The sequence below is a fragment of the Erithacus rubecula genome (assembly GCF_903797595.1).
Source record: "Erithacus rubecula genome assembly, chromosome: 8".
Taxonomy (NCBI): domain Eukaryota; kingdom Metazoa; phylum Chordata; class Aves; order Passeriformes; family Muscicapidae; genus Erithacus; species Erithacus rubecula.
In genome coordinates this window covers 3,874,641-3,897,783 of record NC_136659.1, presented here as the reverse complement: position 1 = coordinate 3,897,783, position 23,143 = coordinate 3,874,641, and the positions used below count along the sequence as shown (strand labels likewise).

Here is a 23,143-nt window from a genome sequence, read left to right as displayed (position 1 = left end):
GAGAGACCAGACCATGCTGTATCACTGACACCAATCAAGTGCTACACTCCAAGGTTTCCTCAGCAGCTCCCTCCTGGCAGACAAATCTCAGCCTGCAGTTAACCCACAGAAAGGTCAGCCAAGCCATCAAATGTTTCAAAGCACAATTAAGACCCCAAATGAGCGAAGTTAAAGTTTAATGCTGAAACTTCACTGCCAGTTGATGCTCAGTGATTACAAGGGTCACTTGAAATACCATCAGCAGAGCCACCACGTGTGTTAGGATCCTGTCCCTGCTGATGGGAATTAGTGAACCTTTTGGCAAGGCAAACAACCTTGCTGTAGCATGATTGCTGCCACTAAAATAGTTTTAAAATCAAAAATTTTTAACAAGAAATCCAGGCTGCAGCTGGCAGAGAGAGAAGCTGCTTTGAGTCTAAAACTCTGGAGAATTTAAAGGTGGTGTGTTTGAATTCCCTTAAAAGAATTCAATTCCCATACAAGCGTGGTTGAACAGAAAAAGTAAGAAATTACTTCTCCATCCCAAGAATATACCATTTAAAGATAAATCAAAGGCCTAAAGGGACAGAGAAGTTCACAACATAATCTTATTCAAAAGTACCAAACAACTTCTTTCATTAGAAAGCTGAAAATTTGTACATGAAATCCTATTTCCCTATGTTATGAAATTTTTGCTATTTTAACCTATATTTAAGGTTAAAATGAAAGGAAGTACAAAGACAAAACTAAATTACAGAAAGTTCAAGTCAAACTTTTCAACATTAGAGTGAACAGATAATAAATAAAGTTTTGAATCTGATCTGTAGATTACATCTTCATTCCTTCACTGTCTTGGATTTTAAAAAAGCCCATCATTTCCAACAGCAAAACATTTACTGGGAACCTGTTCACTGCCATCCTATTTATGCCAGCCTTGGCTTTATTCCAGCAGAATGACACTGAACACTGTGGTATGAGAAAGGGTGGAAAAGCAAAGGATGGAGGGAGACTTTAAACTAGAGACTGTCAGTTTGAAAAAGGAAGGGCAAAACAAACTTCAGACTTTTCCTGTCCTAAAGAAATGGCATAAGGAAAATCACCAGCAGCTATGTAAAAAAATCACTAAAGAGCCAACAGTGAAGCCAAAAGGAAATCTGAACTTTGCTAACACTGTTCCTATTGATGGGAAAAGGGTAAAATGCCTATGCAGACAATTGAGTTTTGCCCCTTTTTGGCAAGACAAAAGTCTGGCTAATTTGTTTCATGTTCTCACATATGTATTTAAAAAAATAATAACTCTCAGCTCAAATGCCACCGTGATATATTAGCTATCTACTTTCATCCTATTCATCTCCATTTTGGTGCAGGGTATGAATGTGTAATCGAAGTCATAACAAAGCTTTCTCTGTGGCAGTAAGAGGTGTCATTATCAGACATTACATGGCAGTTTATAATGCCAGTGGAATAATTTTGTATCAGTGTTACAACGAAATTCTTGATAGAGAAAGATGTTATGGGAAGTAATTACTTCTCTCCCCCCATTAGCTATTAAACTTTAATAGCTCAGATATGATTTCAGGTTTCCTAAAAGACAGGTTGGCATAGAACTTAATTCTGTAATTTCTATGTTTTAGTAGTCAGAATAAAACAAATGTATCTAGGACATACTTACTCTTTCATTTTAGACAACAAGAGATGGGGAAAAAAAAAAAATCCCACAATTGTTTATTCATGGTAGATTGAGAGAAATACTGTGTTTAGATCCCAGATACCAAATCTCATCAGCCTGTCTACTGGCTAATCCCATAAATATAGTTATTTAGACTAAAAAACTGCAAATGACAGATAACAGCAGAGATAGGAAGATAAATCTAGGAGATACTTAATGGATTATATAAAAATGAGCAAGAAATGCCCTATAATTATTCCACACTGTTGAGCTGGTTTCTTAGCTGATTTAAAGGCTTAACTACCTCCTCTGGAGAATCAAGAAGAGCCAACTATTGGTGTATATACATGTTTTAATAGCCCTCTCACTGTGGCTCCCAGCCTGTGCTGTGAAGGATCTTTGCAGTGTTGCATCTGTGAAGTCTGATAAACCTTTTTTTTAGGAAAGCATCTACCCCAAAACCAACTTGGGCTGATTAATTTTTGTACCTGGAAACACCAGAGTCACCTGTAGAAGAAACACGGGTCAATATTTGCCTCGCTGGTTTCTGCACATGGAAATTTAACCTCGTACATTATCAGTCTGAATGTGAATTTCAAATGTTTTCTTTATTATCTGGGGCAGAATGAGGTTTTGAAGTGGTCCAGTCATTAAAGCCTGATCTGTGGAAATGAGCCCTGCAGCATTCACTGCATTTTTACTCTCCCTTGGTCCCCCTAGCTGTGCATGTTTGCACTACCCATCCTGCAGAATGACTAAAAAAAGAATCTTATTTAGCATTATAAAAAAAAAAAAAAAAAAAAAAAAGAGAGAGGCCGGGGTTAAGGGCATGAGGGGGCAGTGGTAGCAAAGCAAACCAGAGCTTTCTTCTGTTATTTTCATAATGGCCTAGAAATTGCTGTTACAAATAATAATAATTTTGAATGCCAGTTAAAAATCAGTAGGCAGTCCTGGTTTAAGAAGATAACAAAAAGAAGCATAAGAAATGGGAAAGTAAGAAGTTTTAAAAATCCACTTGGCAAGAATAGTGTTTTAAGCAGAATTTGCAAGATTTTTTTCTTTGTAGTGGGGAAAACATGACTAAAATCAAATCTAGGGGGACAATCATATTTAAGGGGATTAGTTATTTTGGTGTGGTTTGGGGATTTTGGTTGGGGATATTTTTTTTGTGTTGAAGGGCAGCCTAAAGAATGAAACCAGAGAGAGGAGTCCTATTGCCAGGAATTGCTAATTCCTTTAAGTTTTTGTCCTTGGGCACTGTGGGTCTTTGAGATTCTTTGAAAGCATTTGTTTTAAGTCATCATTAAAATAGATCATCATAAACAGAAGGAAAGTAAGTAGTTCTAAGAACCTGTATAATAATAAATGCATAAAATGTTAAGTAACTTAATTTGCAGCTCTGCTGGCAACAGGAGTCCATCAGCTGGAAATTGAGAAAGGGAAACCTCTAATGGCTCATCAGGGATCTATTGGCTGCCTCTGGACCACCAGTATGCTACAAAAAAGGCAAAAAAACCCTCCAAAAGGGGTCAGGAAACATTTTTTTTCACAGGAAATAGGGAAGTACAGAAAGTCATGGTGAGTTGCTGCTGTCTGCTGGTGTTTAACTCAACTTCTTCTTCTGTCTTCTGCAGAAAGCTCTGATTAGCAAGGGCACGAGACCATGTTAGTCTAGATGGCCCCAAATATGTCAAGTCTGAACTTAGAAACATTAATATAATACCCATAACATACTGCAGTCCATAATATTAGTGAGCAGTTAAACCCAGCCCAGGAGGCTCCAAAGCTGAGGAGTCTCTGAGCATGTTTGGCTGCTTTGTTCTAGGCACTAGATGTCAGTGTTTTACCTACATTTACAGAAATTTCCAGTCACTGAGAATGCAGAAGTAACAATAAATAAATAAATAAATACATAAATACATAAATACATAAATAAACAACATTAAGCATCTGCAGTAACAATGCCTCACCTAAACATCAGCAAACCTCTCCTTCTCTCAGGTGCCAAATTTCCCTTCTGCCCAGTTTGTTTATGCCTAGAAACATTAGTTTAAAGAGCCGAGTCCAACACATGCATGATATCAAAAGTACCTGCCAATATTATCAATAGTGTTGAGATACATATACACATTATATATATATTTTCTATAATATAAAATATTCCTTTGATAAGAGCTGATACCAGACCTGCCTAAGAAGTTTTAATATACAGAAGGAAACTCACCTGTTTTTTTGAAACCTCTTTTTCTACACTGTATAACATTAATTTCATCCTGAAAAAGAAATTGGAAAAATGTTTTTTTAGCTATTAGAAAGAGCTTCATAATTTTGTCAGAAGCAATATTACTGAGTTCTTAAACTGCTATTAAGTTCAGGTAACAAAATGGGATCAAACATAATTACATGAACTAAAGGTGGTATCTTCAGTATTTGGTTCATGCCATCTTTCCTTTAGGTTTGAATTAGAAAAATCAAAATACCTCAAATCGAGCTACTAACAAAAATTGTACTCAGGGTTGTTGCATTCCATTGTCATCTGAATATCAGATTAACAATTTTGAACACAGTTCAAAATACAGTCCTACCCCTACTCCTTGTGCACAAAGCACTTCTAAAAAAACCCTTTAAATTAGCACAAATACAGTTTGAATTAGCCCATGCAAACTCCTTAGATAGCAGGAATTGGGAGTTCCCCTTGCCTTCCAGGTGGTCCTGTCCCTGATGTCTCACATTTCTGCTTCTCTCCCCAATTCCTCTTTCCTCCCACTCTTTTCCCAACACAGGGGTGAAGGAGAGCATCCTCCCAATTCCCTGTTTGACTTCCACAGGTTCTCCATACTGGACAACCCCAGCATGTTTTCCTTTGCTCTTCAGAGCACTGACACATCAGAAAAAGTGAAGCAACTAAAACAACCAGCAAACACAGTGAAAGATGAACACCATCTTCGAACTTTAAGGGTATTTTTTGTGTTATCAATTGTCCATCAGTTTATGTAAAGTTTGGTTCATTCACTTTACCCATATGTTCATTGAATAATAAATTGTGCTCCACAAAATAAGTAGATAGCCTCCTTCTTTTTTTCTCCAGCCTTCCTATGCATTAAAATAAATAAAGAATCCCAATATGAGATGGTAGCTCTTCTCAACAGCAGCCATTGCTACAGAAAGGTCAGTGTTAATCTTGTTATGCCATAGTTCATAAATGAAGTGTTGCAAAGGTCACACAGACTCCAAGCAAGTCTAGAAAACTAGAAAAATCTACTAAAAGAAAAGAGATATACTCCTATTTGAAATAAAATCTAAGGCTAAGCTGCCGTCTAGAAGAATAGAAAAAGGACCTTTTTAATTCAAACATATATTTGAAGCCAAATACACAGTGCTACATGAATGGATTATTTTAAGACAAAGTCTGGGCAAATGGAAAAAACCAAAACTCTGGTCAATTTCCTGAAGAAAAAGAAGAAGAAAACAGAAAAAAAAAACAAAAACAAAAGCAAAATTAAACTATCAGTGCCCATGTAATGATCCATCCTATTCCATACCCTGAAGAGTCAATAGTGTTACCTCAGCCTGAAGAATCCCTGTGTTGAATCACAGCCCTAAAGGCCAGGGAGGGAGAGTGGCAGCAGGCTCAGCAAACAGGGGGGCCCAAGGGCCCCGCAGCTCTATGCCTGACCCCTCTGCACAGGCTGTACAGGGCCATCGATGGCCCTACAGGCTGCTGAGCCCGGAGCTGCCGCACCTACATCACTGGGGCTCCTGGGGAAACACGCTGCTGGAGATGCAAGCCTCTCCTCCAAAGGCATTTCCCCAAATTTGGACCTTTCCTGGGGAACACCTGCACACTTTCCTTAGAAAACGCTGGCAAGGCTGAATTACTTGTGGTCCTTGCAGCACAGGCACTCCAGCTCCAGCTCATGCTCCTTGCCCCGAACGTGTTCCCACGTGTCGCTCCGGGCACGCAGCCCCGGGCCTCCTACAAACACCAGCTGCCCGCTGCCTCTTCACTCCCGCCTCAACTCCCGCCTGCGGTCTCGGCAGCCAAACCAGGCTGTTGCCAGCCAGAGAGCAGAGCCCTGTTCTCCCAGGAGGCTCTCGTGAGCACCTTCCAGGACTCTGCTCTGGTCTGGCTTGCTCAGACTGTGTCTGAGGCAGGCACTGCCATTGCTTACTTGTGGGGAAACCAGAGCCCCCAGAAGCTCACCCAGCGTGCAGGCACTGCCTGACAGCGCTCCCTGCACTGGCATGGTTGTGTAACTGAGTCTCAGCCACTCTGCCACTGCTGCTGCTGCTGCTGCTGCTGCTTCATTTGCTTTTTGGCACACCCAAAGCTCACTGTTAGGCCACGATGGCCTCTGCTTCTGCTCTCTTCCTGTCCCTGTGTAGGGATGGAGCAGTGCTGTGCTTTCAGGAAGCTCTTTGTGAAAACTTCCAGCATTGCAAGCTGCCTTGCCCTCCGTGGATGCTTGCCAGGGAATCCCTCAAGGCTGGGCTCAGAGCATACTCAAGCTGGTCCTTCTAAAAGCCAGGCTCCTCCAGTCCCCTCCAGCGTGCTCAGCACCACCTTTAAGCCCACGGTGTTGTGCAAGGGGACCTGCAGGACAGGGACCTTTGCAGCCTCAGCTGCCCCTGTTGCTCTCTGTCCGTGCACAGAGCACAGCGTGGAAGAGAACGGCAGCAGGGCCCAGTGTGTGCCAGGGCTCAGGTCTGGCGCCGCTCAGGCTCCAAAGAGATGTGGGTAAAGTGAACGAACCAAACTTTATTAAGGCAAAGCGAAGCGAAGGGGTGAGCGGGGAGGCAAAACTGGGATGGGCAGGTATGGCGAGGGGGCGGGGGAGAGAAGAAAGGGAGATGGCAGGAGCTCCTGGAGCTAGCCACAGGCTCAGCTGTTACAAGCACGAGCTGTGCCTGGAGCTCCAGCGGGTCTGCTCTGCAGCTGGTGGCGTCGTCAGAGGCGAGGTGAGGTCGCCAATGGACGCTGGTGTTTCTGCCTCTTGGCTCTTGTCCTGCAGCTGCTGCGGAGAACGCCAGGAGGGAAGGCTCAGCGCGGGCTCTGCCCCTCGGCCACGCGCTCCCTGCGCCCAGCCACGGCCCGCCGGCCCGCGCAGCCCAAAACTTCCCGGGGTAGAAAGTTTGCGGGCTGCGTCCACAGCCCGTGGGCACAGAGCCTTACATTCTCAAAGCCAGGCAGGAGTGGCTCAGCCAGCTCCGGGGCGGTGGCGCTGGGTATCATCTGGTCTTCCTCCCGGGGCAGACGGGCGAGCAGAGAGAGGGTGGTCACGTCCATCTCTCCATCTCCAGCCAGCTGCTCCACCAGGAGTTGAGAGAGGCGCCGTATTCCTCCGCTCTGTGTGCAAGACAAGGCTCTGCTGTGTAAATCCCACCCGGCTGCCTCAGGGCCCAGAGGCAGAGGCCTGTCCCGAGGCACTCAGGCGGCTGAAGCGGCAGGCAGGAGAGCTGGGAGCCGCTGCCTGAGCTGCCGAATCCCGTGCAGGCCCAAGGGGCTGCGTTGCCCAGCGCCACGCTGCCAGCGCAGCATCAGCCGCTGCCCCCCTCTCACCAGCGAGGGCTCCTTGCTGAGCACAGCAAGGCCTCTGAGCTGCAGACTCAGCCTGTCCCTGCTCCAGCTCGGCAGCTGCCTGGACATGATCAACAGGGCGCTGTGCCCGTGTTGTCTCAAGTCCAGGCACTCCAGGACCTGAAAGGCACAGGGCAGTGACAGGGACGCGGCCGGCAGGAGCGCGGAACCGCCTGGGGCCGGGCCCGGGCAGCAGCAGCGGGCGCGCACCGTGCCAGGCGGCTGCGGCTCCCAGAGGCCGCAGAGCTGGGAGGCAGCTCAGCCAGGCAGCGCTGGCCCTCAGGCTCACCTCCACCAGGAACGCCAGCGCCGGCAGATCCCAGCGGGGCTGCCCCCAGATGGGCAGGCTGAGCAGGTGCCTGGCGATGCACGGGCACAAGGGGCTCAAGCCATGGCGCATCTCCCTGGCAGGGGAACAAAGGCACCCAGGCCCTGAGCTGGGCAGGCAAACCTCCGCCACGGCTGACTCACAGAGGTGCGTCACCTCTGCCCGGCACTCTGCCAGGGCACTCGGGCCCTTGGGGAGGCGGCTGCTCCTGGGCCCCCTCCTGTCCCAGCCTTTTCCAGTCTGCTCGGCCCTCCCTCGCTGCCAAGGCCCTCTCGCCCACAACCACGGGCACTGTGTGGGGCACTGCGGGCACAGGGCACCAATGCTGGCAGCACGGAGAAGGGGGTCTCACCTGGCCAGCAGCCCCGCTGCATCGTGCTGGGTGTCGGCGCAGAGCAAGTTGTCCCAGACCTGCCTGTCCTCCAGAGCCAGCAGCATTTCATGGGCGCCCAGTCGGCAGAGCAGAGCCTTCAGGGTTTGCACTGCAAACCTGTGTGCAGAGCAAACGCCAGGTCACGCCGGGAGCTCTGGCCCTGGCCACGAGGGCATGGGAAGGACAGGGCGACTGGCACCTGCTGCGCTCGCTGGGAAGGTGGTGCTCCTCCCGGCACGCCGTCCACACGCCCTCCACGCCCTGTGGCATCTGCTCTGTGCTGCTGACAATTTGCAAGAACAGAGCCACCAACAGGCGGGGCGAATGAAGGAGCACTGCCGTGTGCCACTCGGGCGCGTGGACAGTCACCCACAGCACCACAGTTGCCTGCAAAAGACAAAGCAGCTTGAAGCAGAAGCGCTCAGTGCCCAGGTGCCCGTGTGGCAGGGCCCCAGGGGAGACGCAGGGGGAGCAGCCGGCCTGCTGCCCCTGAGCCTGTCCCCAGGCCAGCTTCCAGCCCAGCGCCCGAGGCTGGGAGCTGCAGGGCGCTGGGCAGAGCATGGAGAGCGGCTGGAGAGGGCACGCGGAGGGTGAGCAAAGGCCATGGCAGAAACTCACAGCCAGGGCAAAGACGGCCTCGTTGTCCTCTCTGGGGAAGAACATGCTGGACTCCATCACGGAGAGCAGTGTTGCCAGCACCTCCTGCACTACCTGTCCCGAGGAGCCGATGGTTCTCCACATCAGGGCGGCAGCTCTGTGGGAACAGAGCAGTGCATCAGTAGCAGCCCCGTGCAGCTGAGTGGGGCCAGGCGACGGAGCCCCGGTGCCCTGAGGGGCAGGGAGGGAGCGTGGCAGCAGGCTCAGCAAACAGGGGGGCCCGAGGGCCCCGCAGCTCTATGCCTGACCCCTCTGCACAGGCTGTACAGGGCCATCGATGGCCCTACAGGCTGCTGAGCCCCGAGCTGCCAAGGCACTTCTGCCCCGTACCCGTCACACCACGGGGCACAGCACAGGAGACCCATCACCACGTGAACGGGGTGTTCTTCAGCCAGTGTCACCAGGACATTTTGCAGGCCGGCATCCACAGTGACACAGCACGTGAGCCGCTGGTGAAGGTCTCTCACAATGCCCGGCACCTGGAGGGGGCACCAAAAGGACTCGCAGTGCTGTCCATGGCAGCGTGGTCCCCAGCTTCCCCCAAGAAGCTCTTGCCTTCCCACCGCACTGAGCTGGCCTCAAAGGCTGAGGGGGCACAGCGCACGGGGCTTGAGGGGCCACACTCTTGCATTCTATTTCCTTGGTTGGTGTAGCACCCAGAATGGTATCTCCCTGACTTCCCCTAGAGCCTGTCTTGTGCTTCGGTCCTTTCCCCTCCCCTTTCCCCTCCGCCCTAAGCTGACTGGCTGGGGTCTGCTTTCCCTCCGCCCCTGGCGGGGCCTTTAAACACCACAGCCGGGCATTGCTATTTCCTCCTTCTCCCTGGAAGCCACCCGCAAGAAAAATAAGAAACCCCTTTGTGGGAAGGAGCCTCTTTTGTTCTATTTTCTCCTTCCCGCAGGGCCCTGGGCTTCCTCCTAGTACTGAGCTGGCCAGAGAGAAGCCCAGATAGCTCTAGCACCACACGATGATCCTGGGAGGCCTTTAGCCCTGGCCCCAGGGTGCCTACCTGCTGTGGAGCAAAAGCATTTCCCTCTTCCTGGGGAAAGGCCCGAGAGGGAGCAGGAGCGTCGGCGTGGCTGCCCATGGAGTCGGTGTCTGACAGGCTCCCAGAGAGGGTGTCAGAGCTGGCCGTGCTCTCAGCCCGGGCCGTGCCAGCCATGGCGCTGCCCTCAGCCGTGTCCATGGCAGAGTCCGCTGCGCATGCAGAGGACTCTGTGCTGGCACCAGGCTCTGCCTGCAGCTCGCTGGGCCTGCAGTCGGGCTGGGCCGTGCCCTGGCTCGCTGTGGCTGTGGCCTCCCTGTGCCGAAGGCGCAGGAACCTGCGCAGCAGCTGCAGCAGAAGGAAGGGCGGTAAGGGAGGGACGCTCCATGGAGTGCTCCAGGCGCGGTGCTGGGCCCAGCAGGGACAGCAGGCCCGGCCCAGGTGGGGATGGCCGCAGGTACCTGCACAGCTCGCTGGAAGCGGCCACGGGCGGGATCCTGGGCCTGAGTCCGGTCCTTTACTGCATCTGGCACAGAGCGAGCGCAGCCAGAGCTGAGTGGCCCCAGGAGAGGGCAGAGAACACAGCCCAGCCCTGCGCTGCCCGGCCAGGGACAGCCAGATGGCCAGGGAACGGAGCAGGGCCGAGGGAGAGCAGCCCCGGCCCCTGCGAGCAGGCATGTTCAGAGAGGATGGATGGATGGGATGGATGGATGGATGGGATGGGATGGGATGGGATGGGACGGGATGGAATGGGATGGGAGGGGTGGGGATGGGATGGGATGGGATGGGATGGGACGAGACGGGACGGGATGGGATGGGATGGGATGGGATGGGATGGGATGGATGGGATGGGATGGGATGGGATGGGATGGGATGGGATGGGATGGGATGGGATGATGGGATGGGATGGGATGGGATGAATGGGATGGATGGGATGGGATGGGATGGGAGTGGGGTGGGGATGGGATGGGATGGGATGGGATGGGATGGGATGGGATGGGATGGGATGGGATGGGATGGGATGGGATGGGATGGGTGGGATGGGATGGGATGGGATGGGATAAGATGGGATATGTTGGGATGGGATAGAAAAGGATGGGATGGGATGGGATGGGATGGGATGGGATGGGATGGGATGGGATGGGATGGGATGGGATGGGACGGGACCGGATGGGACGGGACGGGACGGGATGGGATGGGATGGGATGGGATGGGATGGGACGGGACGGGATGGGATGGGATGGGATGGTGGATGGGATGTGATGGGATGGGGATGGGATGGGATGAAATGGGATAAGATGGGATAGGTTGGGATGGGATGGAAAAGGATGGACTGAGATAGGATGGGATGGGTTGGGATGGGATGGGGTGGGATGGGATGAGATGGGCTGGGATGGGATGGGATGGATGGATTGGGATGGGAGGGATGGATTGATGGTTGGGATTGTATGGGGTGGGATGGGAGTTGGATGGTATTGATGGTATGATCCTGTAGATAGGTTGGGATGGGTTTGATGGATGGGAATGGAATGGGATGGGATGGGATGGGATATGGGAGGGAATGGGATGGGAATGGAAGGGATGGGAGGAGGAAGGTGAGGGGAGGGGAGGTAGGGGAGGGGGGCTGAGGATTTGAGTGGGATGGGATGGGATGGGATGGGATGGGTTGGATGGGATGGTATGTGGATGGGAGATGGGATGGGATGGGATGTGCTGGGGTATGAAGCTGGCTCCAAGCACCCAGCCGTGTGGCCCAGGCCTCTGCCACTCACCATCCTGCAGTGGCTGCAACTGTTGTGTGCTCTTTGCAGCTGCAGTTCGGGGGCAGCGTGCAGGGCCCTTTCTTTTCTTTCCCCCGAGGGTCTTCAAAGAGGCTGAACACTCTGCCTGCCATCCCACAGTCTGACCTCGAGGGCAGATCCCTCAGCGAGTCAGGCCAGTGGAACAGTCAGGCTGCGAGGCCAGCCACAGGAGGAGCGCTTGGGAAGAGCTTCGGGACAGGCACGATCGAGTTGGCTCTGTGGTGTCTCACCACAGCTCCGCTCTCTGCGTCCTGTCCCGTCGCGAGCACCGAGCGCTCTGGCGTGGCTGCGTTGCTGCCAGCACCTATGTCAGTGCGTGTCACAAAGGGCCCTTGGACACCCTGTTCCACACCACTACACCCGGTTCCATGGTCACCGTGCTCCACCGTGTCCCAAAGGGCCCTTAGCACCCTGTTCCACACCACTACACCAGGTTCCATGGTCACCGTGCTCCACCGTGTCACAAAGGGCCCTTGGACTCTCTGCCACGGGCCCTGGTGTTCGCCCCAGCCCACCCAAAGTGCCCCGGTGTCTAAGACAGCCCGGGACACACCCAGACCGTACAAGTGCTCAGGGAAGGAATCTCCACCATGCCTGGCCCTTGCAGCCAGCTCGCTGCTGGCCCTGGAGCAGAGCAGTTTCCAGCCAGCAAGAGGCAAAGGCATCTTGCCCAGGGTGAAAATCACACCAGATAGGGATGATGGCATTAGTGTGTGCAATAAAGGTCTTTGAATGCACAGCTCTTTGAAAGTGCTTTGGGGCTCTCAGCTGGGCAGAGATGGTCCGGTTCACACCTGTGCTCAAAGCAGGGGAACACACCCTGCTGTAGGCGCTTGGGTTGGTCTCAGCAGGCTCAGGCAGATGCCAAAGCTGCTCTTCACAGCCTTCTCCCTTCCCACAACCTTCTGCTAAGGGCAAGGAGCCTCGAGGAGGCCCTGAAAGGAGTGCAGGGAGCCAAAGGGAGACAGCCGCACCTACATCACTGGGGCTCCTGGGGAAGCACGCTGCTGGAGATGCAAGCCTCTCCTCCAAAGGCATTTCCCCAAATTTGGACCTTTCCTGGGGAACACCTGCACACTTTCCTTAGAAAACGCTGGCAAGGCTGAATTACTTGTGGTCCTTGCAGCACAGGCACTCCAGCTCCAGCTCATGCTCCTTGCCCCGAACGTGTTCCCACGTGTCGCTCCGGGCACGCAGCCCCGGGCCTCCTACAAACACCAGCTGCCCGCTGCCTCTTCACTCCCGCCTCAACTCCCGCCTGCGGTCTCGGCAGCCAAACCAGGCTGTTGCCAGCCAGAGAGCAGAGCCCTGTTCTCCCAGGAGGATCTCGTGAGCACCTTCCAGGACTCTGCTCTGGTCTGGCTTGCTCAGACTGTGTCTGAGGCAGGCACTGCCATTGCTTACTTGTGGGGAAACCAGAGCCCCCAGAAGCTCACCCAGCGTGCAGGCACTGCCTGACAGCGCTCCCTGCACTGGCATGGTTGTGTAACTGAGTCTCAGCCACTCTGCCACTGCTGCTGCTGCTGCTGCTGCTGCTGCTGCTTCATTTGCTTTTTGGCACACCCAAAGCTCACTGTTAGGCCACGATGGCCTCTGCTTCTGCTCTCTTCCTGTCCCTGTGTAGGGATGGAGCAGTGCTGTGCTTTCAGGAAGCTCTTTGTGAAAACTTCCAGCATTGCAAGCTGCCTTGCCCTCCGTGGATGCTTGCCAGGGAATCCCTCAAGGCTGGGCTCAGAGCATACTCAAGCTGGTCCTTCTAAAAGCCAGGCTCCTCCAGTCCCCTCCAGCGTGCTCAGCACCACCTTTAAGCCCACGGTGTTGTGCAAGGGGACCTGCAGGACAGGGACCTTTGCAGCCTCAGCTGCCCCTGTTGCTCTCTGTCCGTGCACAGAGCACAGCGCGGAAGAGAACGGCAGCAGGGCCCAGTGTGTGCCAGGGCTCAGGTCTGGCGCCGCTCAGGCTCCAAAGAGATGTGGGTAAAGTGAACGAACCAAACTTTATTAAGGCAAAGCGAAGCGAAGGGGTGAGCGGGGAGGCAAAACTGGGGATGGGCAGGTATGGCGAGGGGGCGGGGGAGAGAAGAAAGGGAGATGGCAGGAGCTCCTGGAGCTAGCCACAGGCTCAGCTGTTACAAGCACGAGCTGTGCCTGGAGCTCCAGCGGGTCTGCTCTGCAGCTGGTGGCGTCGTCAGAGGCGAGGTGAGGTCGCCAATGGACGCTGGTGTTTCTGCCTCTTGGCTCTTGTCCTGCAGCTGCTGCGGAGAACGCCAGGAGGGAAGGCTCAGCGCGGGCTCTGCCCCTCGGCCCGCGCGCTCCTGCGCCCAGCCACGGCCCGCCGGCCCCGCGCAGCCCAAAACTTCCCGGGGTAGAAAGTTTGCGGGCTGCGTCCACAGCCCGTGGGCACAGAGCCTTACATTCTCAAAGCCAGGCAGGAGTGGCTCAGCCAGCTCCGGGGCGGTGGCGCTGGGTATCATCTGGTCTTCCTCCCGGGCAGACGGGCGAGCAGAGAGAGGGTGGTCACGTCCATCTCTCCATCTCCAGCCAGCTGCTCCACCAGGAGTTGAGAGAGGCGCCGTATTCCTCCGCTCTGTGTGCAAGACAAGGCTCTGCTGTGTAAATCCCACCCGGCTGCCTCAGGGCCCAGAGGCAGAGGCCTGTCCCGAGGCACTCAGGCGGCTGAAGCGGCAGGCAGGAGAGCTGGGAGCCGCTGCCTGAGCTGCCGAATCCCGTGCAGGCCCAAGGGGCTGCGTTGCCCAGCGCCACGCTGCCAGCGCAGCATCAGCCGCTGCCCCCCTCTCACCAGCGAGGGCTCCTTGCTGAGCACAGCAAGGCCTCTGAGCTGCAGACTCAGCCTGTCCCTGCTCCAGCTCGGCAGCTGCCTGGACATGATCAACAGGGCGCTGTGCCCGTGTTGTCTCAAGTCCAGGCACTCCAGGACCTGAAAGGCACAGGGCAGTGACAGGGACGCGGCCGGCAGGAGCGCGGAACCGCCTGGGGCCGGGCCCGGGCAGCAGCAGCGGGCGTGCACCGTGCCAGGCGGCTGCGGCTCCCAGAGGCCGCAGAGCTGGGAGGCAGCTCAGCCAGGCAGCGCTGGCCCTCAGGCTCACCTCCACCAGGAACGCCAGCGCCGGCAGATCCCAGCGGGGCTGCCCCCAGATGGGCAGGCTGAGCAGGTGCCTGGCGATGCACGGGCACAAGGGGCTCAAGCCATGGCGCATCTCCCTGGCAGGGGAACAAAGGCACCCAGGCCCTGAGCTGGGCAGGCAAACCTCCGCCACGGCTGACTCACAGAGGTGCGTCACCTCTGCCCGGCACTCTGCCAGGGCACTCGGGCCCTTGGGGAGGCGGCTGCTCCTGGGCCCCCTCCTGTCCCAGCCTTTTCCAGTCTGCTCGGCCCTCCCTCGCTGCCAAGGCCCTCTCGCCCACAACCACGGGCACTGTGTGGGGCACTGCGGGCACAGGGCACCAATGCTGGCAGCACGGAGAAGGGGGTCTCACCTGGCCAGCAGCCCCGCTGCATCGTGCTGGGTGTCGGCGCAGAGCAAGGTGTCCCAGACCTGCCTGTCCTCCAGAGCCAGCAGCATTTCATGGGCGCCCAGTCGGCAGAGCAGAGCCTTCAGGGTTTGCACTGCAAACCTGTGTGCAGAGCAAACGCCAGGTCACGCCGGGAGCTCTGGCCCTGGCCACGAGGGCATGGGAAGGACAGGGCGACTGGCACCTGCTGCGCTCGCTGGGAAGGTGGTGCTCCTCCCGGCACGCCGTCCACACGCCCTCCACGCCCTGTGGCATCTGCTCTGTGCTGCTGACAATTTGCAAGAACAGAGCCACCAACAGGCGGGGCGAATGAAGGAGCACTGCCGTGTGCCACTCGGGCGCGTGGACAGTCACCCACAGCACCACAGTTGCCTGCAAAAGACAAAGCAGCTTGAAGCAGAAGCGCTCAGTGCCAGGTGCCCGTGTGGCAGGGCCCCAGGGGAGACGCAGGGGGAGCAGCCGGCCTGCTGCCCCTGAGCCTGTCCCCAGGCCAGCTTCCAGCCCAGCGCCCGAGGCTGGGAGCTGCAGGGCGCTGGGCAGAGCATGGAGAGCGGCTGGAGAGGGCACGCGGAGGGTGAGCAAAGGCCATGGCAGAAACTCACAGCCAGGGCAAAGACGGCCTCGTTGTCCTCTCTGGGGAAGAACATGCTGGACTCCATCACGGAGAGCAGTGTTGCCAGCACCTCCTGCACTACCTGTCCCGAGGAGCCGATGGTTCTCCACATCAGGGCGGCAGCTCTGTGGGAACAGAGCAGTGCATCAGTAGCAGCCCCGTGCAGCTGAGTGGGGCCAGGCGACGGAGCCCCGGTGCCCTGAGGGGCAGGGAGGGAGCGTGGCAGCAGGCTCAGCAAACAGGGGGGCCCGAGGGCCCCGCAGCTCTATGCCTGACCCCTCTGCACAGGCTGTACAGGGCCATCGATGGCCCTACAGGCTGCTGAGCCCCGAGCTGCCAAGGCACTTCTGCCCCGTACCCGTCACACCACGGGGCACAGCACAGGAGACCCATCACCACGTGAACGGGGTGTTCTTCAGCCAGTGTCACCAGGACATTTTGCAGGCCGGCATCCACAGTGACACAGCACGTGAGCCGCTGGTGAAGGTCTCTCACAATGCCCGGCACCTGGAGGGGGCACCAAAAGGACTCGCAGTGCTGTCCATGGCAGCGTGGTCCCCAGCTTCCCCCAAGAAGCTCTTGCCTTCCCACCGCACTGAGCTGGCCTCAAAGGCTGAGGGGGCACAGCGCACGGGGCTTGAGGGGCCACACTCTTGCATTCTATTTCCTTGGTTGGTGTAGCACCCAGAATGGTATCTCCCTGACTTCCCCTAGAGCCTGTCTTGTGCTTCGGTCCTTTCCCCTCCCCTTTCCCCTCCGCCCTAAGCTGACTGGCTGGGGTCTGCTTTCCCTCCGCCCCTGGCGGGGCCTTTAAACACCACAGCCGGGCATTGCTATTTCCTCCTTCTCCCTGGAAGCCACCCGCAAGAAAAATAAGAAACCCCTTTGTGGGAAGGAGCCTCTTTTGTTCTATTTTCTCCTTCCCGCAGGGCCCTGGGCTTCCTCCTAGTACTGAGCTGGCCAGAGAGAAGCCCAGATAGCTCTAGCACCACACGATGATCCTGGGAGGCCTTTAGCCCTGGCCCCAGGGTGCCTACCTGCTGTGGAGCAAAAGCATTTCCCTCTTCCTGGGGAAAGGCCCGAGAGGGAGCAGGAGCGTCGGCGTGGCTGCCCATGGAGTCGGTGTCTGACAGGCTCCCAGAGAGGGTGTCAGAGCTGGCCGTGCTCCTCAGCCCGGGCCGTGCCAGCCATGGCGCTGCCCTCAGCCGTGTCCATGGCAGAGTCCGCTGCGCATGCAGAGGACTCTGTGCTGGCACCAGGCTCTGCCTGCAGCTCGCTGGGCCTGCAGTCGGGCTGGGCCGTGCCCTGGCTCGCTGTGGCTGTGGCCTCCCTGTGCCGAAGGCGCAGGAACCTGCGCAGCAGCTGCAGCAGAAGGAAGGGCGGTAAGGGAGGGACGCTCCATGGAGTGCTCCAGGCGCGGTGCGGGGCCCAGCAGGGACAGCAGGCCCGGCCCAGGTGGGGATGGCCGCAGGTACCTGCACAGCTCGCTGGAAGCGGCCACGGGCGGGATCCTGGGCCTGAGTCCGGTCCTTTACTGCATCTGGCACAGAGCGAGCGCAGCCAGAGCTGAGTGGCCCCAGGAGAGGGCAGAGAACACAGCCCAGCCCTGCGCTGCCCGGGCAGGGACAGACAGATGGCCAGGGAACGGAGCAGGGCCGAGGGAGAGCAGCCCCGGCCCCTGCGCGCAGGCATGTTCACAGAGGATGGGATGGGATGGGATGGGATGTGATGGGATGGGATGGGATGGGACGGGATGGGATGGGATGGGATGGGATGGGACGAGACGGGACGGGATGGGATGGGATGGGATGGGATGGGATGGGATGGGATGGGATGGGATGGGATGGGATGCGATGGGATGCGATGGGATGCGATGTGATGGAAAAGGATGGGATGGGATAGGATGGGATGGGATGGGGATGGGATGGGATGGGATGGGATGGGATGGGATGGGATGGATGGGATGGGATGGGACGGGACCGGATGGGACGGGACGGGACGGGATGGGATGGGATGGGATGGGATGGGATGGGACGGGACGGGATGGGATGGGAGGGGATGGGATGGGATGTGATGGGATGGGATGGGATGGGATGGGATGAAATGGGATGGGATGAGATAAGATGGGATAGGTTGGGATGGGAAGGAAAAGGATGGACTGAGATAGGATGGGATGGGTTGGGATGGGATGGGGTGGGATGGGATGAGATGGGCTGGGATGGGATGGGATGGGATGGGATGGGATGGGATGGGATGGGATGGGATGGGTTGGGATGGTATGGGGTGGGATGGGATGGGATGGGATGGGATGGGATGGGATGGGATGGGATGGGATGGGATGGGATGGGTTGGGATGGGATGGGATGGGATGGGATGGGATGGGATGGGATGGGATGGGATGGGATGGGATGGGATGGAAGGGGAGGGGAGGGGAGGGGAGGGGAGGGGAGGGGAGGGGAGGGGAGGGGATGGGATGGGATGGGATGGGATGGGATGGGATGGGATGGGATGGGATGGGATGGGATGGGATGGGGATGTGCTGGGGTGAAGCTGGCTCCAAGCACCAGCCGTGTGGCCCAGGCTCTGCCACTCACCATCCTGCAGTGGCTGCAACTGTTGTGGCTCTTGCAGCTGCAGTTCGGGGGCAGCTGCAGGGCCTTTCTTTTTCTTTCCCCGAAGGGTCTTCAAGAGGCTGAACACTCTGCCTGCCATCCCACAGTCTGACCTCGAGGGCAGATCCCTCAGCGAGTCAGCCAGTGGAACAGTCAGGCTGCGAGGCCAGCCACAGGAGGAGCGCTTGGGAAGAGCTTCGGGACAGGCACGATCGAGTTGGCTCTGTGGTGTCTCACCACAGCTCCGCTCTCTGCGTCCTGTCCCGTCGCGAGCACCGAGCGCTCTGGCGTGGCTGCGTTGCTGCCAGCACCTATGTCAGTGCGTGTCACAAAGGGCCCTTGGACACCCTGTTCCACACCACTACACCCGGTTCCATGGTCACCGTGCTCCACCGTGTCCCAAAGGGCCCTTAGCACCCTGTTCCACACCACTACACCAGGTTCCATGGTCACCGTGCTCCACCGTGTCACAAAGGGCCCTTGGACTCTCTGCCACGGGCCCTGGTGTTGCCCCCAGCCCACCCAAAGTGCCCCGGTGTCTAAGACAGCCCGGGACACACCCAGACCGTACAAGTGCTCAGGGAAGGAATCTCCACCATGCCTGGCCCTTGCAGCCAGCTCGCTGCTGGCCCTGGAGCAGAGCAGTTTCCAGCCAGCAAGAGGCAAAGGCATCTTGCCCAGGGTGAAAATCACACCAGATAGGGATGATGGCATTAGTGTGTGCAATAAAGGTCTTTGAATGCACAGCTCTTTGAAAGTGCTTTGGGGCTCTCAGCTGGGCAGAGATGGTCCGGTTCACACCTGTGCTCAAAGCAGGGGAACACACCCTGCTGTAGGCGCTTGGGTTGGTCTCAGCAGGCTCAGGCAGATGCCAAGCTGCTCTTCACAGCCTTCTCCCTTCCCACAACCTTCTGCTAAGGGCAAGGAGCCTCGAGGAGGCCCTGAAAGGAGTGCAGGGAGCCAAAGGGAGACAGCCGCACCTACATCACTGGGGCTCCTGGGGAAGCACGCTGCTGGAGATGCAAGCCTCTCCTCCAAAGGCATTTCCCCAAATTTGGACCTTTCCTGGGGAACACCTGCACACTTTCCTTAGAAAACGCTGGCAAGGCTGAATTACTTGTGGTCCTTGCAGCACAGGCACTCCAGCTCCAGCTCATGCTCCTTGCCCCGAACGTGTTCCCACGTGTCGCTCCGGGCACGCAGCCCCGGGCCTCCTACAAAACACCAGCTGCCCGCTGCCTCTTCACTCCCGCCTCAACTCCCGCCTGCGGTCTCGGCAGCCAAACCAGGGCTGTTGCCAGCCAGAGAGCAGAGCCCTGTTCTCCCAGGAGGCTCTCGTGAGCACCTTCCAGGACTCTGCTCTGGTCTGGCTTGCTCAGACTGTGTCTGAGGCAGGCACTGCCATTGCTTACTTGTGGGGAAACCAGAGCCCCCAGAAGCTCACCCAGCGTGCAGGCACTGCCTGACAGCGCTCCCTGCACTGGCATGGTTGTGTAACTGAGTCTCAGCCACTCTGCCACTGCTGCTGCTGCTGCTGCTGCTGCTGCTTCATTTGCTTTTTGGCACACCCAAAGCTCACTGTTAGGCCACGATGGCCTCTGCTTCTGCTCTCTTCCTGTCCCTGTGTAGGGATGGAGCAGTGCTGTGCTTCAGGAAGCTCTTTGTGAAAACTTCCAGCATTGCAAGCTGCCTTGCCCTCCGTGGATGCTTGCCAGGGAATCCCTCAAGGCTGGGCTCAGAGCATACTCAAGCTGGTCCTTCTAAAAGCCAGGCTCCTCCAGTCCCCTCCAGCGTGCTCAGCACCACCTTTAAGCCCACGGTGTTGTGCAAGGGGACCTGCAGGACAGGGACCTTTGCAGCCTCAGCTGCCCCTGTTTGCTCTCTGTCCGTGCACAGAGCACAGCGCGGAAGAGAACGGCAGCAGGGCCCAGTGTGTGCCAGGGCTCAGGTCTGGCGCCGCTCAGGCTCCAAAGAGATGTGGGTAAAGTGAACGAACCAAACTTTATTAAGGCAAAGCGAAGCGAAGGGGTGAGCGGGGAGGCAAAACTGGGGATGGGCAGGTATGGCGAGGGGGCGGGGGAGAGAAGAAAGGGAGATGGCAGGAGCTCCTGGAGCTAGCCACAGGCTCAGCTGTTACAAGCACGAGCTGTGCCTGGAGCTCCAGCGGGTCTGCTCTGCAGCTGGTGGCGTCGTCAGAGGCGAGGTGAGGTCGCCAATGGACGCTGGTGTTTCTGCCTCTTGGCTCTTGTCCTGCAGCTGCTGCGGAGAACGCCAGGAGGGAAGGCTCAGCGCGGGCTCTGCCCCTCGGCCGCGCGCTCCCTGCGCCCAGCCACGGCCCGCCGGCCCGCGCAGCCCAAAACTTCCCGGGGTAGAAAGTTTGCGGGCTGCGTCCACAGCCCGTGGGCACAGAGCCTTACATTCTCAAAGCCAGGCAGGAGTGGCTCAGCCAGCTCCGGGGCGGTGGCGCTGGGTATCATCTGGTCTTCCTCCCGGGGCAGACGGGCGAGCAGAGAGAGGGTGGTCACGTCCATCTCTCCATCTCCAGCCAGCTGCTCCACCAGGAGTTGAGAGAGGCGCCGTATTCCTCCGCTCTGTGTGCAAGACAAGGCTCTGCTGTGTAAATCCCACCCGGCTGCCTCAGGGCCCAGAGGTAGAGGCCTGTCCCGAGGCACTCAGGCGGCTGAAGCGGCAGGCAGGAGAGCTGGGAGCCGCTGCCTGAGCTGCCGAATCCCGTGCAGGCCCAAGGGGCTGCGTTGCCCAGCGCCACGCTGCCAGCGCAGCATCAGCCGCTGCCCCCCTCTCACCAGCGAGGGCTCCTTGCTGAGCACAGCAAGGCCTCTGAGCTGCAGACTCAGCCTGTCCCTGCTCCAGCTCGGCAGCTGCCTGGACATGATCAACAGGGCGCTGTGCCCGTGTTGTCTCAGTCCAGGCACTCCAGGACCTGAAAGGCACAGGGCAGTGACAGGGACGCGGCCGGCAGAGCGCGGAACCGCCTGGGGCCGGGCCCGGGCAGCAGCAGCGGGCGCGCACCGTGCCAGGCGGCTGCGGCTCCCAGAGGCCGCAGAGCTGGGAGGCAGCTCAGCCAGGCAGCGCTGGCCCTCAGGCTCACCTCCACCAGGAACGCCAGCGCCGGCAGATCCCAGCGGGGCTGCCCCCAGATGGGCAGGCTGAGCAGGTGCCTGGCGATGCACGGGCACAAGGGGCTCAAGCCATGGCGCATCTCCCTGGCAGGGGAACAAAGGCACCCAGGCCCTGAGCTGGGCAGGCAAACCTCCGCCACGGCTGACTCACAGAGGTGCGTCACCTCTGCCCGGCACTCTGCCAGGGCACTCGGGCCCTTGGGGAGGCGGCTGCTCCTGGGCCCCCTCCTGTCCCAGCCTTTCCAGTCTGCTCGGCCCTCCCTCGCTGCCAAGGCCCTCTCGCCCACAACCACGGGCACTGTGTGGGGCACTGCGGGCACAGGGCACCAATGCTGGCAGCACGGAGAAGGGGGTCTCACCTGGCCAGCAGCCCGCTGCATCGTGCTGGGTGTCGGCGCAGAGCAAGTTGTCCCAGACCTGCCTGTCCTCCAGAGCCAGCAGCATTTCATGGGCGCCCAGTCGGCAGAGCAGAGCCTTCAGGGTTTGCACTGCAAACCTGTGTGCAGAGCAAACGCCAGGTCACGCCGGGAGCTCTGGCCCTGGCCACGAGGGCATGGGAAGGACAGGGCGACTGGCACCTGCTGCGCTCGCTGGGAAGGTGGTGCTCCTCCCGGCACGCCGTCCACACGCCCTCCACGCCCTGTGGCATCTGCTCTGTGCTGCTGACAATTTGCAAGAACAGAGCCACCAACAGGCGGGGCGAATGAAGGAGCACTGCCGTGTGCCACTCGGTGCGCGTGGGACAGTCACCCACAGCACCACAGTTGCCTGCAAAAGACAAAGCAGCTTGAAGCAGAAGCGCTCAGTGCCCAGGTGCCCGTGTGGCAGGGCCCCAGGGGAGACGCAGGGGGAGCAGCCGGGCCTGCTGCCCCTGAGCCTGTCCCCAGGCCAGCTTCCAGCCCAGCGCCCGAGGCTGGGAGCTGCAGGGCGCTGGGCAGAGCATGGAGACGGCTGGAGAGGGCACGCGGAGGGTGAGCAAAGGCCATGGCAGAAACTCACAGCCAGGGCAAAGACGGCCTCGTTGTCTCTCTGGGGAAGAACATGCTGGACTACATCACGGAGAGCGTGTTGCCAGCACCTCCTGCACTACCTGTCCCGAGGAGCCGATGGTTCTCCACATCAGGGCGGCAGCTCTGTGGGAACAGAGCAGTGCATCAGTAGCAGCCCAGTGCAGCTGAGTGGGGCCAGGCGACGGAGCCCCGGTGCCTGAGGGGCAGGGAGGGAGCGTGGCAGCAGGCTCAGCAAACAGGGGGGCCCGAGGGCCCGCAGCTCTATGCCTGACCCTCTGCACAGGCTGTACAGGGCCATCGATGGCCCTACAGGCTGCTGAGCCCGAGCTGCCAAGGCACTTCTGCCCCGTACCCGTCACACCACGGGGCACAGCACAGGAGACCATCACCACGTGAACGGGGTGTTCTTCAGCCAGTGTCACCAGGACATTTTGCAGGCCGGCATCCACAGTGACACAGCACGTGAGCCGCTGGTGAAGGTCTCCACAATGCCGGCACTGGAGGGGGCACCAAAAGGATCGCAGTGCTGTCCATGGCAGAGTGGTCCCCAGCTTCCCCCAAGAAGCTCTTGCCTTCCCACCGCACTGAGCTGGCCTCAAAGGCTGAGGGGGCACAGCGCACGGGGCTTGAGGGGCCACACTCTGCATTCTATTTCCTTGGTTGGTTGTAGCACCAGAATGGTATCTCCCTGACTTCCCTAGAGCCTGTCTTGTGCTTCGGTTTTCCCTCCCCTTCCCTCCGCCCTAAGCTGACTGGCTGGGGTGCTTCCCTCCGCCCCTGGCGGGGCCTTTAAACACCACAGCGGGCATTGCTATTTCCCTTCTCCCTGGAAGCCACCCGCAAGAAAAATAAGAAACCCCTTTG

The 23,143-nt window shown here is 57.4% G+C and overlaps 3 protein-coding genes across 3 annotated transcripts; all 3 read right to left on the bottom strand.

Annotated features, from left to right (window-relative positions):
• Positions 1-6,537: 6,537 nt before the first annotated feature.
• Positions 6,538-9,201, bottom strand: LOC306804251 (maestro heat-like repeat-containing protein family member 1; the record flags this gene model as incomplete). Its single annotated transcript, XM_079310568.1, has 6 exons — positions 8,915-9,201; positions 8,546-8,681; positions 8,127-8,314; positions 7,907-8,044; positions 7,516-7,630; positions 6,538-6,663 (listed from the first exon to the last, which is right to left on the bottom strand). The coding sequence occupies exons 1-6, from the start codon at positions 8,947-8,949 to the stop codon at positions 6,538-6,540; spliced, it is 738 nt and encodes a 245-aa protein (XP_079166694.1). The 5' UTR covers positions 8,950-9,201.
• A 5,710-nt stretch (positions 9,202-14,911) lies between these two features.
• Positions 14,912-16,162, bottom strand: LOC306804456 (uncharacterized protein). Its single transcript, XM_079311049.1, has 3 exons — positions 15,876-16,162; positions 15,507-15,642; positions 14,912-15,276 (listed from the first exon to the last, which is right to left on the bottom strand). The coding sequence occupies exons 1-3, from the start codon at positions 15,908-15,910 to the stop codon at positions 14,956-14,958; spliced, it is 492 nt and encodes a 163-aa protein (XP_079167175.1). The 5' UTR covers positions 15,911-16,162; the 3' UTR covers positions 14,912-14,955.
• Positions 16,163-16,666: 504 nt separating this feature from the next.
• Positions 16,667-18,244, bottom strand: LOC306804250 (uncharacterized protein; the record flags this gene model as incomplete). The annotated part of the gene is made up of 3 exons (XM_079310567.1): positions 18,112-18,244; positions 16,993-17,057; positions 16,667-16,879 (listed from the first exon to the last, which is right to left on the bottom strand). The coding sequence occupies exons 1-3, from the start codon at positions 18,227-18,229 to the stop codon at positions 16,667-16,669; spliced, it is 396 nt and encodes a 131-aa protein (XP_079166693.1). The 5' UTR covers positions 18,230-18,244.
• Between the last annotated feature and the right edge of the window lie 4,899 nt (positions 18,245-23,143).